The sequence below is a fragment of the Amblyomma americanum genome, chromosome 7 (genome assembly GCF_052857255.1).
Source record: "Amblyomma americanum isolate KBUSLIRL-KWMA chromosome 7, ASM5285725v1, whole genome shotgun sequence".
Classification (NCBI taxonomy): Eukaryota; Metazoa; Arthropoda; class Arachnida; order Ixodida; family Ixodidae; genus Amblyomma; species Amblyomma americanum.
The window spans coordinates 141,177,487-141,195,053 of NC_135503.1; the positions used below are offsets into that span (position 1 = coordinate 141,177,487).

The window sequence follows — 17,567 nt, forward strand, 5'->3', positions numbered from 1 at the left end:
TTTATTGCACCTCCATCCCTTCTTGTTGCGGTGCTTTCTACACCTCGCGTCCTCATTACGGATGCAGTAATCGATGTGTTTCCTTTCAGCGTTCTCTTTTCGAGGATACCTTTCCAATTACTAAAACTTCACATGTTGCCTGGGAAAGCTCCAAAAACTAATAGACCAGACTCGCTTTCAAAATACCGTTGAGGATAACAACCTGTTACCCCAACCTGTCGGCGCCCAGGACGCATTCCTACTCTTTAACGAAGGGATATAAACAGTAATTGCACAAGAAGGCGAACACTTATCTTTGAGCTCGATTTACAGGGTGCATTCGGCAATGTCTTGCATGGGGCGATCCTCCAAAAACCTAATACTTTAAACTGCGTGGTGTGAACCTTTTATCATGTCAAGCCATTTCTATCGCAATGCGCCGCTACAATAGGAATTGAAGAGACCCGATCTGTTAAGTTTAGCATCCCCACAAATGTGCTCCACAAGGGGCTGTTATAGCTGCGCTCCTCTTTACATTGCAATGTTTACACTTGCCGGTGACCTTAAAAACTCCCGAAAATCGGCTACACTTTGTATGGAGATGACACCATTGTTTGGGCAAGTAAGAGCTCGTTAGCATGCAAGTAACAGTCTCTTCAAACAGCCGCTGTAACGTTGGATATCTTCACAGGAAGGAGAGTACTGTTTTGTGCACCCGAAAAATGCCAACTAATTAAACTACACGGCCGTAACCACAAGTCGTCTGGCCCTATTCACCTCTATATTGAAGTCCAGAAGATCACGGAATCGGCCAAAGTTTGGTGCTAAGGCTTCGGATACAGAGCAATATGAGGGTTTTGCACAGAACTCATCCGCAAATCAGGTACCACCCAGATCGCTCGCATGATCAGGCGCATCACTCGACACAACACGGGCATGAGAGAAGAGGACACCCTTGGACTGGTTGAACCCTTAATTCTTAGAAGAGACACCTAGGTCTCCCGTACAACACCGTCAATAGAAGTGAAGAAGCTCAATCCGGCACAACCACCAAAGGAACCTATTAAATGGTGCTAGGCCTCCCCACCACCACTTCAAGCGAGGTGTTAGAAGCCCGCGGCGTTCACAACACCTATAAGAAACTCTTAGATGCGATCTTCGTCTCTCGAAAGACGGGGTTCTAATCCACGGCAGCAGAGAGAGCCATCCTTCACACCAATAGCACCCTGGGGGATTGAAGTGTTTTGGAAGCCAAACAAACATTATCGTAACACATTATCAAATTTTTAATACTTGCACAAATGCGTAAACGTATTCACCATGAACTGCAAGTGGTAAACAGCAAGACTCGAGTGGAGCATCTGCGACAGACTTGATAATGTCTTTTATGTCACACGTGGATTTTGCGGCATATCCGGATAGGTGCGTATTCCTGATAACTGCGGTAGTCCACGTATACAGTCAACTAATAACAGTTTCCATTAGGGCAGAAAGCCCTGCCATAGCTTAAGCCATAAATGGGCCCTAGCTATAGCTGTGGTCGACGTTATCACAAACTCACAGTGAGTCACCCGGGACTATACAGCCCGTAGACCACAAAAAGAGCGGCAGGACTTGCTGCTGATACCCTTTTAGACAGACATCAGCGAGTTACTTGGATACCGGGTCATGCTGGGTTAGAGGGGAACGGGACGGCTCATAACCTTGATCGAGCGCTAATTAACGGAGCGGGACCTTCGCAACCCACTCACACCAATTTCATCCGCATATAGCGGACGACTAGAAACACTACGCTTTAACCCCAGGAGTGCCCTCCACCGCACAAAACGCTAAGCACGGAAGATGCTGCAGCTTGGCGGCGAATACAGGCAAGCTTATTTGAAAACCTACATAAGCCAAATGTATTCTATTCAATACCCTGACGTCTGCCCCTGGTGTAACGCAACTGTCCCACATTTTTCACGCTTCGTGTGCGTGTGCAGACAAGCCTAAAAGATTAAGGACAACACATGCACCTTAAGAACAGTGGGAGGCCCAAGTGACCTGCGTATAGGCTACTTGGGAGATAAGTTAAAACCCATCGACCAGGTTCGTGAAGCAGGTCGGGCCACTGGAATTCCTGAATGAGGACCCCACCCATCTGTATATCAAGCAACTGTGAAAACCTGCTTCTCGATAGAGTTTATTTTCTTTTTCTTGCTGAAGTACGTGAATTTCTCTCATTGGGATAAAAGGTGTTGCTTGCTAAAAGATTCGAGATCTTTGAAGAATTCCCTGAGTTTAATTCGCTCCCCTCTGTTTGAACACCATGTCACCTCGTGCTTTCATTTTCAACTTTGTCCTCTGCACGCAGTTATCAGCACCGTGAATAGCGTAGCCATAAAACACTGGTGATTACAACCTCCACTATGGCTAAGTGTAAGATGGCTGTGAAATTGCTTGCAAACAGTTTTTTGTTCTCCCAATTCTCCTGAAACTCCGAGCTCAGCAGTCCCGGACGGACACCCATCCAGTGCATCTCCACGCATTGTGCAAAAAACAGTGTATGTACTGCTCTGGTGCACTGGCGCACCTTTCAGAAGATCTGAATCACGTTAATTTGCCAGTGGCTTGCGTTGCACGATGTATTTGAGCATTCCGCCCAACAGAGGAATGTCACACTACGGCGGCAAACTGCACGACTTACTGCATTTTATGCAATCAGGAGGCTGCGGCTCAAGACCATTAGGTAGTACTAAGACGTTTTGAAGCAATAGGAAACCTTCCTTGAGGCTGCAACCTGATCTCATGAATAAACGGCGTGCACAAAGCACGACACGACTAGCGCACTCTTTCCAAAAGCTTCAAGCCTACATTGCCCACAGCAGGCGCTGCTTCTTTACACAAAGTGCTCTGATAGAAGTTGAGGCACTGGTCCGCTGCGTTTATGGGCATGGATCACGTGGCGATGTAGCCGGTGCGCATGGATTTTCGAGCTCCCTCTTTCAGGCAGCTATTTTAAGCTTTGGGCCTTCATTTTCGGTTCTTGAGCTAGACGCGTCGTTTTCAATTCAGCCGCTACAGCAGCCCTTTGGCATGCTCGCTCCTTATACATCCACTCTTACAGGTCAGCACTAGACAACTCCGGCTGCTGTCTCAATGTGGCAGAATTTCAAGATACCTTGCCCCTCTAAACTGTGTGCGTGAATGGGGGTTTGGTTGGGTGGCTCAGTACTCTCACTCGCGGAATCGTTGCGCGCTTGGCAAATAATTGTGGTGTTATCAGGTCCAAATGCTATCAGGAGCTCCGGAAAGAGACAGGCCAAATTCGCGCACATGGGATTTGTTTATCTGCAGGAGGAGCTGTATTTTGATGTGCTACACCGCTGACAATGCTACCCTGAAAAAAAGCGATACTCTAACTCAAAAAGCCTATTTCTAAAAATTGTGTAAAGTCTTACGTGAAACGCCTTGTATATTAGCTGGCAATAAATATTTGATAGATTTATTGATCGATATATTGAATGATTCATTTATTGGTTCATTTATTGATTCATTGATTTGTTCCCCTATATGCCCTTGGAACTGTTGAAGCAGCTAGTATCCACTCCATTAACTTTTGCCAAAACCCGATGAAAGGCAGAGTGAGAGAAGCGTCTCATAGCCATCGGTTAATTAAGTGACAGGGTAATGTTTTGAGAGAATCACCCAAGGTGAAGTAGATCTGGAATATTTGTTTGCGATGATATATGCCAAATATTGGCTTGAAGATGCTTAACAAGCCATTTCCAGGGAACAGTCTAAATTCTTCATTCACCTTCCCGCAGAAAACGGAAGAAAGTGCGCAATATTTGTTTGCGATGATATAGGCCGAATATTGGCTTGCAGATGCTGAACAAGTCATTTCCAGGGAACAGTCTAAATTCTTCATTCACCTTCCCGCAGAAAACGGAAGAAAGTGCGCAATATTTGTTTGCGATGATATAGGCCAAATATTAGCTTGCAGATGCTGAACAAGCCATTTCCAGGGAACAGTCTAAATTCTTCATTCACCTTCCCGCAGAAAACGGAAGAAAGTGCGCAATATTTGTTTGCGATGATATAGGCCAAATATTGGCTTGCAGATGCTGAACAAGCCATTTCCAGGGAACGGTCTAAATTCTTCATTCACCTTTCCGCAGAAAACGGAAGAAAGTGCGCAATATTTGTTTCAGATGATATAGGCAAATATTGGCTTGCAGATGCTGAACAAGCCATTTCCAGGGAACAGTCTAAATTCTTCGTTCACCTTCCCGTAGAAAACGGAAGAAAGTGCGCAATATTTGTTTGCGATGATATAGGCCAAATATTGGCTTGCAGATGCTGAACAAGCCATTTCCAGACAACAGTCTAAATTCTTCATTCACCTTCCCGCAGAAAACGGAAGAAAGTGCGCAATATTTGTTTGCGATGATATAGGCCGAATATTGGCTTGCAGATGCTGAACAAGCCATTTCCAGACAACAGTCTAAATTCTTCATTCACCTTCCCGCAGAAAACGGAAGAAAGTGCGCAATATTTGTTTGCGATGATATAGGCAAATATTGGCTTGCAGATGCTGAACAAGACATTTCCAGGAAACATAATACATGCTTCATTCAACTTCCCGCAGACAACGGCAGAAAGTGCGGCAGAAAAATTCCAATTTTTTTTACTCCAGAAATAATCCAGGTGGGGAGATTGCGGAAGTTTTACAGCCAAAATGTGGTTCTGATTTGAACATATTTTTATCTGTTTGTTGCAAACAGATATAGCGAATTTCAGCCCTGAAGCAACATTCCGGTTTTATCAGCCGACATAATTAAGGTATGGTACAGGGTGAAATAATGGCCTTCACACTGTCACTTCATTCTGGAAGACCAATGTTTGGAGCCTTCATGGTTTCTCTTTATATTTTTTGTAAAACACTGAACGTTTTGTACGTCTTTTTAAAGTTTTCTTTTGTGCACCACCTAACCGTTTTCCTGTCTTCCTATTATAATTATATTTTCAGGGTCATATAACTTAAATTGAAATTATTTACTTGCATCTTTGAAACAAAATTAATAGAAAGCACGCGCACGAGTGTATCTTGGGGAGAGGAAGACGACGAAGCAAGCGTCGCGACGACGTATGACTGGTGAGTTTAGCAATAGTAGGCGGGCTCTCATTACAGGAGCAGGCAATGCCGGGACATCAGGCAGCTCCTGAGTCGACCACAAGCTCCGTAGAAAAGTGTATTAGGCCGCTTTCCCGGCTTGTTTCCACTTGATTCCTTGCTATAGTAACGATAACTGAAACTTCCCCAAACTTCCTACGGGTTTACAAGGCCGCGGAAACCTTGATATATTATGCGTGGCTTCGCTTATAACATTTACACTGCTAGTTCCAAAACTACGTCCTTCAATGCCAAAATTAGAAAAGTTGCTGATGACCAATGATGTTGAAATTTAGATGTTGACATGGTTACCAACAAACATGCCAGAGTTGTTTGGAGGCTGAAAAAGTTATACTTGTTCTGGGGAATTTTACCATTCCAATCTGCACCTCTCGTATTAACACCTCTCGTAGTAGTCCCCTTCACGAGAAAAGCCATCGTCCATCTGTGCCACAATAAGCAAATGACCCACCCGTCATGGTGGGCTGGTGGCAGTCCACCAACCGGCGTGTGTGCAACTCGGGAAAAGCGACCAAGATTAAGAAGCTTTGCCTGTGTCACGTTTTTTTTTTCACGCATCTCATCTGCGAATTTGTGTTGAAAGTCGTGTTGTGAACACCTAGATTATTTTTTGTTTTTAGTTTTTACAAACCCTATTTTCAATGCCGTGTCCTAAAAACGTATAACGTCTGCTACTTCTAGTTTCAATTTACATTCGTGTGTCTACATGAATTTCAAGGGCGACATACTGGTAGATTAGTTTTAACAATCCTGTCTGCGCTCCCGACCTCACAGGAAGATGTTAAACATCGTTTGATTCCTGCAAGCTTGTTTGAAGAAGCATTCCCGGTATTTAACAGAAAGGCAGCGTTAGTGAGACTGCAGATGTGAAGAAGTCTCGCGGCTGATGAGCGATGCGGAGCCACAGTCCGTTACAATGACGAAAAAGGGCAAACATGGTAACCATAACAGTGATGCTAATTCTATCTGTGATCACATGACGCAAAAGATTGCGGTAAATTCTACCTCTAATATTGTGAAAAGGGTGTGTCGCAGTTGTATGGGGGCCGGAGTGTGCATTGTACTTCGTCACAGTGCACGCAATGAAAAATTCTTGCTTAAGTAAATATTCATGTTAGAACCTTTCCTACTTGAATGATTGAAACACAGCGGAGATGGAAGGTTAATACAGAATGCTATTTAAGCTCGGCCGACTGTGTGCTCTCATCATGCGGGCCCATACAGGGAAAAGACTGTTAGAATAATTTTGCGCTACCTCAGTCGTTTCTGTGGCGTGGAAAGAGTGCAGAAATGAACACATTCATAAAAAGCTGCCCCGCTGAGCATGAAACGTTAACTCTGCACTGAATAATGGCTATGGTCATCACAGTGTTTCATAGTTGCGCTGGAGATTTCGATTTGAGCTCCACGGCTGAATAACAATAACAAACGCATTTTTGGTATTTATAGGTACCTAAGAACAAGAAATGCAGCAGTTCCAGTCCCAAAAAGTCCATTTTTGAAGTATAGTGTTTTCATTTGTTGATAATGAAGGCGTTAGTAAGCCAGGGAATGCGTGCGAGATTCTGTTCAGGGTAAGCATTTATTCGTGCTCTTGTGAACGCTCTCAGCATACGGTTCCGGCACTCGGACTCTGCATACATATCATTCGTTACGCAACAGGAAACTTTCACTATTGTGAAATGGTGCGACACCTAAGCAGAGCGCACCCAGTTTTTCACTGGACGTTAAAACTGGCCTGAACAAAGTGTTCCTCCTTCTCCGCCACCTGCTACGGCACGGTACGCAGAGAGAGGTGGAAGATACTAATGTTCCCAGGAGCGGGATCAAGCCGGTACCACCGACGCACCCCGAATGTCGACGCGCAAGATGGCCTCCCAGCCGAGGCGAAGGGCGGCGAAGAGTAGCGTGTGCAGAGCGTCTGGCTTCTGCCGCTGCGTCGTCGTACGGCCGGGCCACAACACGTGGGCCTCGTCCAGGGCGCTCCTTACGCTGAGCAGTTCCTCCCGCTCGCCCCTGCAGAGCAACCGTGCGTTGAAGACATCAGACTGGACCGCACTCTCGCTTGGTCAGTCTACTGATCAGCCTTGTGGCCAATAGCACTGCAGTCCAGAGCTCCTTGATCATACCAGGTGCTAAACTGAACCTCGAATCCCGGCTTTTGCCTGTGGCCACATACGTGTGTGCCCACTTAACTGGTTGAGATACGCTGGCGCCACCTATGAATTGAGCCGCCTGCGGTGACTACAGCCCTACGACCTGCATTTGTTTAAGCGTGTACATGTTTTGAGCAGCAATGAGCAGTTCTTCTGAACAGCCCATGTGGCGGGCATTCTTCTCACCTACTATTTTTGGCCTAAGCAGACCACCCGTATATTTAATACATGGACCCATTGGGAGTTTCGCAACTTGTAATGCCAAATAGCTCTGACTGCAGTTATTCACGAAGCATTCCAAATGAAAGTAGATTAATTTTTTTCTCTCTGTATTTCGCTGATTTGGCAGCGGAATTAAACAAGCGGTCCAAGCAAATTGAGGGGTCCGCTGTAAAGCCATCAGCACGCGTTTTCATGCTTGCCTTACGCAAGCTAAGCTAACATGAGTAATCGCGCTGGTTAAGCCTACCGCTAGACATTAATAACAAATCAATACCATCATTTGCGCAGTACAGTATTTAGTTTTACACGTTACCTCGCTTCCGCCGTACCCTTCCAATAACCGCCAAGAAAAGTAATATGTTGCAGAGTGACACGATTTTCCGTGCGCAAAACTTTCACACGTTTTCCTCCGTTGCACATCAGCAGTGAAACTGGGTAGAACACCTAAGGAGACTCGTGACTAGCAACTTTTCGCTCGGTTCTTCATACTGACCACCGTCCTGAGTGGCTGACCACGGCGGCAACGAGAGCAACGACATATGAAGGGTGTAGGTAAGGAATACAATCGTTCTGCTTTCCCCAGGCTTGGAAACATGGATTGCTTGACCGCGGCGCCGTTGCGCCAAAAATGATATGAAGGATGAGTGTAAAGTAGAGAATGACTGCTTTTAGAAATCGGCTTCCGGTTCTTGCCCCGATCATACATTCCCCTTCAATGATAAGAGATTTTACAGGCTAGCACGCAATTTGATGTGCCAAATCTGCCTAAGCAGGTGCCGTTTTAGTTCTCTGGCACTAAAAAATTGGAAATGAAAGTTTGTTTTGAGGGTAGCAAATGGCGCAGTAATTGCCTCACATATCTCGATTGACACCAACGGTGAACCGCGCCGTAAGGAAGGGATAAAGGGAGGGAGTGAAAGAAGAAAGGAAGAAAGAGGTGCCGTAGTGGAGGTCTCACGAATAATTTCGACCACCTGGGGATCTTTAACGTGCACTTGCATCGCACAGCACACGGGAGCCTTTTTGCGTTTTGCCTCCATCGATACGCGGCCGCCGCAGTCGGGTTCGAACCCGGGTACTCCGGCTCAGTAAACGAACGCTATAACCACTGAGCCACCGCGGCGGATAATAGCTCCAAAACCCCCAATCGGAGATTTCGCCGATGTTTTGAAGTGAAGAGCTTCACTACGCGGGTCAGAGCCGAGCTTCGCGTGAGCCGAACTGGTGAGCTATGCGCATGCGCGAAAACTAGTGACGTCACGCGCCGCGCAGGTGGTCGCTCCTCACCGCTGTCGCCCGACCTTGCGGCGCAGCCGCGCGCTACTGCACATGTGCGTCATGTGCATGCGCAAGGAGGCTATATAATGCGCGTGAAAGAGAATAGGCGTGCGCACTCGACATGGAAGGGAAGGAGAGTGCGGCTGCTGCTAGACTACGCAGAAAAGCTGAGAAACTAAATTCGTCCGATCCAGAAGTACTCGCTTGGGAGTTGGCTGCACTACAGCGAAAAAATGATATAGCCAAAGCTAAACGTGCAGCCGAAACGCCTGAACAACAGGAAATACCCCTTGACAAACGACGTCGGAAAGAAGCCGAAAAACGTGTCTTGGCCTCATCTTCAGCCAGCAGCAGCCAAGCGAGTGAGGAAGAGGAAACAAGAGAGTCAGAAGAGGAAAATCCCAAGACTCGCCGTTACAACGACCACGTGGTACGACTTATTGAAAGTGCGAGTGCGACTAGGGTGTTCCACTCTCGACGTCTTCCTGTGTATACAATACCAGCTAAGCAACGAAGCATAACCAGACGTCAAACCAAGCATAACTGAAGCTTTTCGCTTATATATCCAGGCTTAACCAGAGCTAAGCCACTGCTTATTTTTTTCTGTCCGAAGTCTCTCTGTGACATTGTGTTAGCTCGGGAAGAGCAACTTGAGTCTCCCACGCCTCAACGGTGGCAACACTTGCCATCCAAGGGCAGCGGTGTATAGCTAATCCACTGCGCGACTGCGTCAGGAGTGGTATGAGGACTGCCATCGATCGATGAATGTAATCAAGAAAATGACCGATTTTGGCATGTATGGGTAAAAATCCATTAGCGCTACCGCATCATACCCTTAACGCGGAGGTTTAATATAGATTTCGCCTATCTTTTTTGAAGCCATGCTTAACCTTAAAAACCAAGTTTCGAACCAAAACCGAAGTGAATCCACAAGTGGTAAGGCACCTGGCCTATTCGTATTTGCACTAACCACGCTATATAACCACATTCGCTTTGGTATTTTATAATAGCGTTCTTTGCAAAAATACATTTCGTAGAGAAAATGGCTGACTGTCGAAAAGACGAGGAGCTTATCTTGCCAGCCTTCGCGAACATAAGCAGCGCGCGAGCGAACGAATCAAAACTGATGCAGACGACAAGTCCAAAGCACTGCAACTCGAGAAAGTGGAAGTTTAGCACGCGACGCGAAAGGCTGCGGCGAAGGCTGAGAGGTCTTAAGCCAAGCGAAGCAAATCTGATCTGCTTTTGTCGCCGCCGCTTCGAATCCCTCTTCGCTGAGGCTTAGACTTTGTGTGCACCCCAGAAGCCGGTGTTTCAGAAAGGATGGAACGGCTGTTAATGCTGTAAAAGTATAATACTACTGCATACAGTCATTGCCTGTATTGCAAATATGGGCCTACTACGTATAGTGATTTGGAAAGCAAGAAAGCAATATTCCCTTCAATAATTCATTAATCACATAGTTAACATCGCCTACGCAGCGTAGGATGTCCTCTCGTTAAGTCCAGAGAGAGCAGCGTGCGTAGCTGTCAGAAGCAACCTGAACGACGATTTCCGCGGCTTCGGCGGTGCGCACCTCAGCACGGTGTCGCAGCTGCGATAAAGGGCGGCGCCGCGCTGCTCGGCGCTCTGCGGTCTCGCGGCGGCGCGGCTGACAGAGCGCGTGAGTCGGGAGAGCCGCGCCAGCGCAGTTTCCAACAGGTTCAGGTGCTTGCTAAGGATGTTCTGGTCGTTCCAGCCGGGGCACACGAATCCCTCCAGGCTGTCGCACGGGTCGACGGACAGATTGAGCGACCGCCGGAGGCGCTCGGAGTACTCCAGGCACGAGTGGCTGCGGCACACGTCCGGTGCAGGAGGGGTCGGGATGAGCATCTTTAGGACCACGATCATCGCAGTCACGATGAGCATGCCGATGACGGCCCGCAGCATTAGGCTCAGTGCTACCTTGCGGCACAAGGCATCCTGCGAAGTAAATGGCCGGTACTGGATTTGGCAATTAAAAAAAATGGCTGTAGCTTAACTCGGCTATGCCAGGATATACGTAGCGAGAGGTACGTTTCCCTGGCTGAGCTTGTTGTGGTCCCTGTATGTTTACCAATGAGAGACATTCGGTATACACACCTTTCATTCATTTTGCTCCACAGAGAAGAAAGACTGCCCGATGGTTTCCAGAAGCCAAACACAGCAGACTTCGCCATTATTCCCCGTGATCGAACGGAGATGTCTGACAGCGGTGATGCCCTGTTTCACGTACACACAGACTCCAGCATTGTTATTTGGTTCAAGCCAACTGCCAGGCGACAACCTCAAGATCGGAAGAGTTAATCTTCTCTTGCCTATACCGCCGTTTAGCAGCGGCTGGACTCTCCTTATCTGCACGCATGTCAAACGTCGTGATACAGACGCCCACTACATCTCCGCCTTTCATACGCAATGCTGCGCATGCGACGCGGGGTTCGGGCGATAGAGCGGCGTGCGGCGGGGCGGCGACGAAGAACGCGGCGCAGCTGTGGCGTCTGTCTGGTTACCATGGTGTCGGCGCATTAGCACAACTGCTCATCCGCGTGACGTCACGCTCGGCTTTGACGACGGAGCGGGCGCGCGGCCACGGCGACGGCTAAGCGCACGCCGCTATTTGCTCATCCTCATTTGCTATGGTGACGGCGCATGCACACAACTTGCCTCTCCCATGTACCGCGAAATGCTCGACTGGTAGCCCAGTGTAGCTCTCGCTACAAAAAGCTCACAGGACGGTTACGGCGGTATAACGCGCGATTCAGAAAGAGCTGTTAAGGTATTTATATTTTACCATGTACTGAGGTAGAGAATATGAGAACTACATAAATCTACAGTTATACAGCGCTCTTTTCAATTTTGCACACAAAGTCGGTGGACACGAGACTGGGCAGCTTATACACATGAGGGGCTTACTTAAGAGTCCCCCTTTCTCAGGCGACGGGTTTCGCAGAAGTCGCAGCAGATGGGCCGGGCTATATTCCTATGGTCTCGCCTTACTCTCCCTCCTCCGTCCACAGTAACAACTCTTTTGGTGTGCTTCCGGTGACAACCACCCTCAATTTTCTCATTCCTAACACTCGCCATTCCCTACTTCCCGCACTGTAATCCCTCTCTTTTCAGCGTAACTGCCCTCCGGGTTATTCCGGTGGCAAACCCTCTCCTGTTACGCATTCCTGCACACTCGCCATACCTTCTCCTTGAACGTAATCTTCCTCAGAATGGTTCCTTGGTAATCAGATTACGGTTTCGAATTCGGTGCTCTTGTCAAACCTTCTCCTTCCACGGTTACCGTCTCCTCCTCTTACCGGGGTAACTACCTCGTGTGGTCGTGGCAACCACTTTCCGTTTGCATCCTCTATACGCTCAAGCCATATCCGCCTCCTTCCACGTATAACCACTCGCTGGTTATGCATTCCTCCGCTCTCTTGATACCTTCCTCCTTTCCCGGTGACCACGCTCCTAAAGGCCCCCATTCCAACGCGCCCGCTGGCTGCGCCAAATATACTACTACTACTACTACAACGACTACAGTAACGCAAAATCCAGGAACAGCCGCGTAACAACTGTCGCTGTAATAAAAAGCAAGGCACGCAGATAGAGGAAGTCGGTTCTTTTCACACAATATTCTACATACGCGCCTGGTTGCGCCAACTATACTACTACTACTACAACGACTACAGTAACGCGAAATCCAGGAACAGCCGCGTAACAACTGTCGCTGTAATAAAAAGCAAGGCACGCAGATAGAGGAAGTCGGTTCTTTTCACACAATATTCTACATACGCGCCTGGTTGCGCCAACTATACTACTACTACTACAACGACTACAGTAACGCGAAATCCAGGAACAGCCGCGTAACAACTGTCGCTGTAATAAAAAGCACGGCACGCAGATAGAGGAAGTCGGTTCTTTTCACACAATATTCTACATACGCGCCTGGTTGCGCCAACTATACTACTACTACTACAACGACTACAGTAACGCGAAATCAAGGAACAGCCGCGTAACAACTGTCGCTGTAATAAAAAGCAAGGCACGCAGATAGAGGAAGTCGGTTCTTTTCACACAATATTCTACATACGCGCCTGGTTGCGCCAACTATACTACTACTACTACAACGACTACAGTAACGCGAAATCCAGGAACAGCCGCGTAACAACTGTCGCTGTAATAAAAAGCACGGCACGCAGATAGAGGAAGTCGGTTCTTTTCACACAATATTCTACATACGCGCCTGGTTGCGCCAACTATACTACTACTACTACAACGACTACAGTAACGCGAAATCCAGGAACAGCCGCGTAACAACTGTCGCTGTAATAAAAAGCAAGGCACGCAGATAGAGGAAGTCGGTTCTTTTCACACAATATTCTACATACGCGCCTGGTTGCGCCAACTATACTACTACTACTACAACGACTACAGTAACGCGAAATCCAGGAACAGCCGCGTAACAACTGTCGCTGTAATAAAAAGCACGGCACGCAGATAGAGGAAGTCGGTTCTTTTCACACAATATTCTACATACGCGCCTGGTTGCGCCAACTATACTACTACTACTACAACGACTACAGTAACGCGAAATCCAGGAACAGCCGCGTAACAACTGTCGCTGTAATAAAAAGCACGGCACGCAGATAGAGGAAGTCGGTTCTTTTCACACAATATTCTACATACGCGCCTGGTTGCGCCAACTATACTACTACTACTACAACGACTACAGTAACGCGAAATCCAGGAACAGCCGCGTAACAACTGTCGCTGTAATAAAAAGCACGGCACGCAGATAGAGGAAGTCGGTTCTTTTCACACAATATTCTACATACGCGCCTGGTTGCGCCAACTATACTACTACTACTACAACGACTACAGTAACGCGAAATCCAGGAACAGCCGCGTAACAACTGTCGCTGTAATAAAAAGCAAGGCACGCAGATAGAGGAAGTCGGTTCTTTTCACACAATATTCTACATACGCGCCTGGTTGCGCCAACTATACTACTACTACTACAACGACTACAGTAACGCGAAATCAAGGAACAGCCGCGTAACAACTGTCGCTGTAATAAAAAGCACGGCACGCAGATAGAGGAAGTCGGTTCTTTTCACACAATATTCTACATACGCGCCTGGTTGCGCCAACTTTACTACTACTACTACAACGACTACAGTAACGCGAAATCCAGGAACAGCCGCGTAACAACTGTCGCTGTAATAAAAAGCAAGGCACGCAGATAGAGGAAGTCGGTTCTTTTCACACAATATTCTACATACGCGCCTGGTTGCGCCAACTTTACTACTATTACTACAACGACTACAGTAACGCGAAATCCAGGAACAGCCGCGTAACAACTGTCGCTGTAATAAAAAGCAAGGCACGCAGATAGAGGAAGTCGGTTCTTTTCACACAATATTCTACATACGCGCCTGGTTGCGCCAACTATACTACTACTACTACAACGACTACAGTAACGCGAAATCCAGGAACAGCCGCGTAACAACTGTCGCTGTAATAAAAAGCAAGGCACGCAGATAGAGGAAGTCGGTTCTTTTCACACAATATTCTACATACGCGCCTGGTTGCGCCAACTATACTACTACTACTACAACGACTACAGTAACGCGAAATCCAGGAACAGCCGCGTAACAACTGTCGCTGTAATAAAAAGCACGGCACGCAGATAGAGGAAGTCGGTTCTTTTCACACAATATTCTACATACGCGCCTGGTTGCGCCAACTATACTACTACTACTACAACGACTACAGTAACGCGAAATCCAGGAACAGCCGCGTAACAACTGTCGCTGTAATAAAAAGCACGGCACGCAGATAGAGGAAGTCGGTTCTTTTCACACAATATTCTACATACGCGCCTGGTTGCGCCAACTATACTACTACTACTACAACGACTACAGTAACGCGAAATCCAGGAACAGCCGCGTAACAACTGTCGCTGTAATAAAAAGCACGGCACGCAGATAGAGGAAGTCGGTTCTTTTCACACAATATTCTACATACGCGCCTGGTTGCGCCAACTATACTACTACTACTACAACGACTACAGTAACGCGAAATCCAGGAACAGCCGCGTAACAACTGTCGCTGTAATAAAAAGCAAGGCACGCAGATAGAGGAAGTCGGTTCTTTTCACACAATATTCTACATACGCGCCTGGTTGCGCCAACTATACTACTACTACTACAACGACTACAGTAACGCGAAATCCAGGAACAGCCGCGTAACAACTGTCGCTGTAATAAAAAGCAAGGCACGCAGATAGAGGAAGTCGATTCTTTTCACACAATATTCTACATACGCGCCTGGTTGCGCCAAATATACTACTACTACTACTACAACGACTACAGTAACGCGAAATCCAGGAACAGCCGCGTAACAACTGTCGCTGTAATAAAAAGCAAGGCACGCAGATAGAGGAAGTCGGTTCTTTTCACACAATATTCTACATACGCGCCTGGTTGCGCCAACTTTACTACTACTACTACTACAACGACTACAGTAACGCGAAATCCAGGAACAGCCGCGTAACAACTGTCGCTGTAATAAAAAGCAAGGCACGCAGATAGCGGAAGTCGGTTCTTTTCACACAATATTCTACATACGCGCCTGGTTGCGCCAAATATACTACTACTACTACTACTACGACTACAGTAACGCGAAATCCAGGAACAGCCGCGTAACAACTGTCGCTGTAATAAAAAGCAAGGCACGCAGATAGAGGAAGTCGGTTCTTTTCACACAATATTCTACATACGCGCCTGGTTGCGCCAACTTTACTACTACTACTACAACGACTACAGTAACGCGAAATCCAGGAACAGCCGCGTAACAACTGTCGCTGTAATAAAAGGCAAGGCACGCAGATAGAGGAAGTCGGTTCTTTTCACACAATATTCTACATACGCGCCTGGTTGCGCCAACTTTACTACTACTACTACAACGACTACAGTAACGCGAAATCCAGGAACAGCCGCGTAACAACTGTCGCTGTAATAAAAAGCAAGGCACGCAGATAGAGGAAGTCGGTTCTTTTCACACAATATTCTACATACGCGCCTGGTTGCGCCAACTTTACTACTACTACTACAACGACTACAGTAACGCGAAATCCAGGAACAGCCGCGTAACAACTGTCGCTGTAATAAAAAGCAAGGCACGCAGATAGAGGAAGTCGGTTCTTTTCACACAATATTCTACATACGCGCCTGGTTGCGCCAACTTTACTACTACTACTACAACGACTACAGTAACGCGAAATCCAGGAACAGCCGCGTAACAACTGTCGCTGTAATAAAAAGCAAGGCACGCAGATAGAGGAAGTCGGTTCTTTTCACACAATATTCTACATACGCGCCTGGTTGCGCCAACTTTACTACTACTACTACAACGACTACAGTAACACGAAATCCAGGAACAGCCGCGTAACAACTGTCGCTGTAATAAAAAGCAAGGCACGCAGATAGAGGAAGTCGGTTCTTTTCACACAATATTCTACATACGCGCCTGGTTGCGCCAACTTTACTACTACTACTACAACGACTACAGTAACGCGAAATCCAGGAACAGCCGCGTAACAACTGTCGCTGTAATAAAAAGCAAGGCACGCAGATAGAGGAAGTCGGTTCTTTTCACACAATATTCTACATACGCGCCTGGTTGCGCCAAATATACTACTACTACTACTACAACGACTACAGTAACGCGAAATCCAGGAACAGCCGCGTAACAACTGTCGCTGTAATAAAAAGCAAGGCACGCAGATAGAGGAAGTCGGTTCTTTTCACACAATATTCTACATACGCGCCTGGTTGCGCCAAATATACTACTACTACAACGACTACAGTAACGCGAAATCCAGGAACAGCCGCGTAACAACTGTCGCTGTAATAAAAAGCAAGGCACGCAGATAGAGGAAGTCGATTCTTTTCACACAATATTCTACATACGCGCCTGGTTGCGCCAAATATACTACTACTACTACTACAACGACTACAGTAACGCGAAATCCAGGAACAGCCGCGTAACAACTGTCGCTGTAATAAAAAGCAAGGCACGCAGATAGAGGAAGTCGGTTCTTTTCACACAATATTCTACATACGCGCCTGGTTGCGCCAACTTTACTACTACTACTACTACAACGACTACAGTAACACGAAATCCAGGAACAGCCGCGTAACAACTGTCGCTGTAATAAAAAGCAAGGCACGCAGATAGCGGAAGTCGGTTCTTTTCACACAATATTCTACATACGCGCCTGGTTGCGCCAACTTTACTACTACTACTACAACGACTACAGTAACGCGAAATCCAGGAACAGCCGCGTAACAACTGTCGCTGTAATAAAAAGCAAGGCACGCAGATAGAGGAAGTCGGTTCTTTTCACACAATATTCTACATACGCGCCTGGTTGCGCCAACTTTACTACTACTACTACAACGACTACAGTAACGCGAAATCCAGGAACAGCCGCGTAACAACTGTCGCTGTAATAAAAAGCAAGGCACGCAGATAGAGGAAGTCGGTTCTTTTCACACAATATTCTACATACGCGCCTGGTTGCGCTAAATATACTACTACTACTACTACAACGACTACAGTAACGCGAAATCCAGGAACAGCCGCGTAACAACTGTCGCTGTAATAAAAAGCAAGGCACGCAGATAGAGGAAGTCGGTTCTTTTCACACAACATTCTACATACGCGCCTGGTTGCGCCATCTA

The 17,567-nt window shown here is 47.0% G+C and overlaps 1 protein-coding gene across 1 annotated transcript in view; it reads right to left on the reverse strand.

Moving 5' to 3' along the window:
* LOC144098112 (uncharacterized) overlaps positions 1-17,567 on the reverse strand; it is a 59,039-nt gene that overhangs the window by 18,730 nt on the left and 22,742 nt on the right. The window contains exons 5-6 of the mRNA XM_077630659.1: positions 10,388-10,773; positions 7,005-7,171 (exon numbers count right to left, since the gene is read on the reverse strand). Of these exons, the coding sequence (XP_077486785.1) occupies positions 7,005-7,171; positions 10,388-10,773 (553 nt within the window). The remainder of the gene's footprint in view (positions 1-7,004; positions 7,172-10,387; positions 10,774-17,567) is intronic.